Below are 3,146 nucleotides of genomic sequence, written 5' to 3'. Positions count from 1 at the left end.
CAACTTACGTGACTGCTTCTTGCTCCTCGTGGCACGACTGAGGGCTGCTGGGAGCAGGGGGTGGGGCTTGTTGCATGTGCCCGCCCCCCTGGGCTCCTTACTGCCGGACCTCCGCTCCTGTGCGCTCTCGCAGGAAATGACCCCTGCATACAGATATACTTCGACACTCACGTTAGTGATTCTTCTCATAAGGCAGGGCCATGTTTCTTGAATACCTTAGCAAGGACATCCCCCTGAGCCTTTTTCTCGCTCATGGTGTTCTGTTGAATGTAACACCATAATCTTTCGGAGCCCTGTATGTGCTGCTTCGTCCGTGGCGGATTGTTCTTTGGTGTGCTTTTCGGGCAGCTGTGCCCACCTTTTGTGTCTTGCAGCTTTTGCCGCACTGGCTTTTGTTTTAAAAAACAGTAGATCGTAAAGTCACATGAAGCTGCCTTCTGTTGAATCGGACTGGCAGCGGCTCTCCTGGGTCTCGGGCAGAGAAAGGTCTTTCCTATCACTTCACACCTGCTCCTTTTGACTGGAGATGCCGGAGATTGAACCCGGGACCTTCGGCGTGCCAAGCAGAGGCTCTACCACTGAGCCACAGACCCTAAACGAACAGACTTGGTTCCATTAAGGTCAGTCTTGTGTACTCAGACTGGCACCAGTTTTCCAGGGTCTCAGGCAGAGAACGGTCTTTCACATCACCTCCCACTGGTTCCTTTTAACTGGAGATGCCGGGGATTGAACCTGGGACCTTCCGCATGCCAAGCAGACGCTCTACCACTGAGCCACGACTGCTTGAAGCAGGGAAGGACAAGGCACCAATATAAATGAATCAATGAACAGGTGAATGTATTCTAGCCCTCCTGCCTTTAGCTCCACAATGCTCTTTGCCCCAATACAAAACTCCCCTCTCCTCATGGCCCCTGGGAGGGGCTGTGGCTCAGTGGTAGAGCGTCTGCTTGGCATGCAGAAGGTCCCAGGTTCAATCCCCGGGATCTCCAGTTAAAAGGGCCAGGCAGGAAGTGATGGGGAAGCCCTCCGCCTGAGACCCTGGAGAGCCATGAAGTGGGGCTGTGGCTCAGTGGCAGAGGCTCTGCCTGGCATGCAGAAGGTCCCAGGTTCAATCCCCGGGATCTCCAGTTAAAAGGGCCAGGCAGGAAGTGATGGGGAAGCCCTCCGCCTGAGACCCTGGAGAGCCATGAAGTGGGGCTGTGGCTCAGTGGCAGAGGCTCTGCCTGGCATGCAGAAGGTCCCAGGTTCAATCCCCGGGATCTCCAGTTAAAAGGGCCAGGCAGGAAGTGATGGGGAAGCCCTCCGCCTGAGACCCTGGAGAGCCATGAAGTGGGGCTGTGGCTCAGTGGCAGAGGCTCTGCCTGGCATGCAGAAGGTCCCAGGTTCAATCCCCGGGATCTCCAGTTAAAAGGGCCAGGCAGGAAGTGATGGGGAAGCCCTCCGCCTGAGACCCTGGAGAGCCATGAAGTGGGGCTGTGGCTCAGTGGCAGAGGCTCTGCCTGGCATGCAGAAGGTCCCAGGTTCAATCCCCGGGATCTCCAGTTAAAAGGGCCAGGCAGGAAGTGATGGGGAAGCCCTCCGCCTGAGACCCTGGAGAGCCATGAAGTGGGGCTGTGGCTCAGTGGCAGAGGCTCTGCCTGGCATGCAGAAGGTCCCAGGTTCAATCCCCGGGATCTCCAGTTAAAAGGGCCAGGCAGGAAGTGATGGGGAAGCCCTCCGCCTGAGACCCTGGAGAGCCATGAAGTGGGGCTGTGGCTCAGTGGCAGAGGCTCTGCCTGGCATGCAGAAGGTCCCAGGTTCAATCCCCGGGATCTCCAGTTAAAAGGGCCAGGCAGGAAGTGATGGGGAAGCCCTCCGCCTGAGACCCTGGAGAGCCATGAAGTGGGGCTGTGGCTCAGTGGCAGAGGCTCTGCCTGGCATGCAGAAGGTCCCAGGTTCAATCCCCGGGATCTCCAGTTAAAAGGGCCAGGCAGGAAGTGATGGGGAAGCCCTCCGCCTGAGACCCTGGAGAGCCATGAAGTGGGGCTGTGGCTCAGTGGCAGAGGCTCTGCCTGGCATGCAGAAGGTCCCAGGTTCAATCCCCGGGATCTCCAGTTAAAAGGGCCAGGCAGGAAGTGATGGGGAAGCCCTCCGCCTGAGACCCTGGAGAGCTGCAAAGAGGCCCCTGGGTTTTGGCTGCTATGTGACACAGAGTGTTGGACTGGATGGGCCATTGGGGGCGAGCAAGCGTGGGGTGGCTCCCTGGGATATTACTTGGCCCTTCCTTCTTGGGGAGGAGGGGATGCCAACCTCCTGGTCTCTGTTCATTAGCCGCCACCCCCCCCTTGCAGCTGGTAGAGGCATCGCAGAATCCTGAGGTGGGCTCCCCCTTTCCAGCATATCTTTCCGTTTTGCACTTTCGTAGAGACCTCTGGCTCTGTCCCCGAGCACGTCAGAGGCAGCCGGTGGGGTTTCCCAACACACACACACACTTCAGGGTGGCCAAGAGGGAGGTTCTGGCTGTGAGCCAGTCTGGTCTCGTGGTTAGGAGCGCAGACTCTAATCTGGGAGAACCAGGTTTGATTCCCCACTCCTCCACGTGCAGCTGCTGGTGTGACCTTGGGTCAGTCACAAGCTCTCTCAGAGCAGTTCTCTCAAGGGCAGTCCTCGAGAGAGCTCTCTCAGCCCCACCGACCTCCCAGGGTGTCTGTTGTGGGGAGGGGAAGGAGTTTGTAAGCCGCTCTGTGACACCTTCGGGTGGTGAAGGGCGGGGTATAAGTCCAATCCTTTCTTCTTCATCATCATCTTTTGAGAAGCTGGATCCTATTGGTGGGGCTGTGGCCGGCAGGGGTGAATCCGAGCTGGAAAGGCAACACCCCAGTCTTGGGAGAGGGGCGTGCCTGTGTCTCATTCTGGCCATCTTTCTCTCGCCGTCTCCCCGGGCAGGATCGCCGAGGTGGCCGGTTACACGCCCAAAGATCTGCTGGGCTGCTCCATCTATGAGTACATCCACGCCCTGGACTCTGATTCCGTCAGCAAGAGCATCAACACCCGTAAGTCACGCCCGGCCCTGTCCCTTCCTCCCCTGGGTGTTCCTTTTTAAGGATGGTGACAGTCCAATCTGTAGAAAACTTTTAAAGACCCCCCTCCCTCCAGCAACAGAAAAA

General features: G+C 57.7%; 1 protein-coding gene across 1 annotated transcript in view; it reads left to right on the top strand.

Annotated features, from left to right (window-relative positions):
- The window catches only part of HIF3A (hypoxia inducible factor 3, alpha subunit), a 37,994-nt gene that overhangs the window by 19,341 nt on the left and 15,507 nt on the right, over positions 1-3,146 (top strand). Inside the window, exon 7 of the mRNA XM_015419679.1 lies at positions 2,926-3,032. Coding sequence (XP_015275165.1) covers positions 2,926-3,032 — 107 coding nt within the window. The remainder of the gene's footprint in view (positions 1-2,925; positions 3,033-3,146) is intronic.

This window comes from Gekko japonicus, unplaced genomic scaffold, assembly GCF_001447785.1.
Source record: "Gekko japonicus isolate JY-2015 unplaced genomic scaffold, Gekko_japonicus_V1.1 scaffold1436, whole genome shotgun sequence".
Taxonomy (NCBI): Eukaryota; Metazoa; Chordata; class Lepidosauria; order Squamata; family Gekkonidae; genus Gekko; species Gekko japonicus.
The sequence above is the reverse complement of the archived record's forward strand: the minus strand, read 5'-3'. Positions and strand labels throughout refer to the sequence as shown.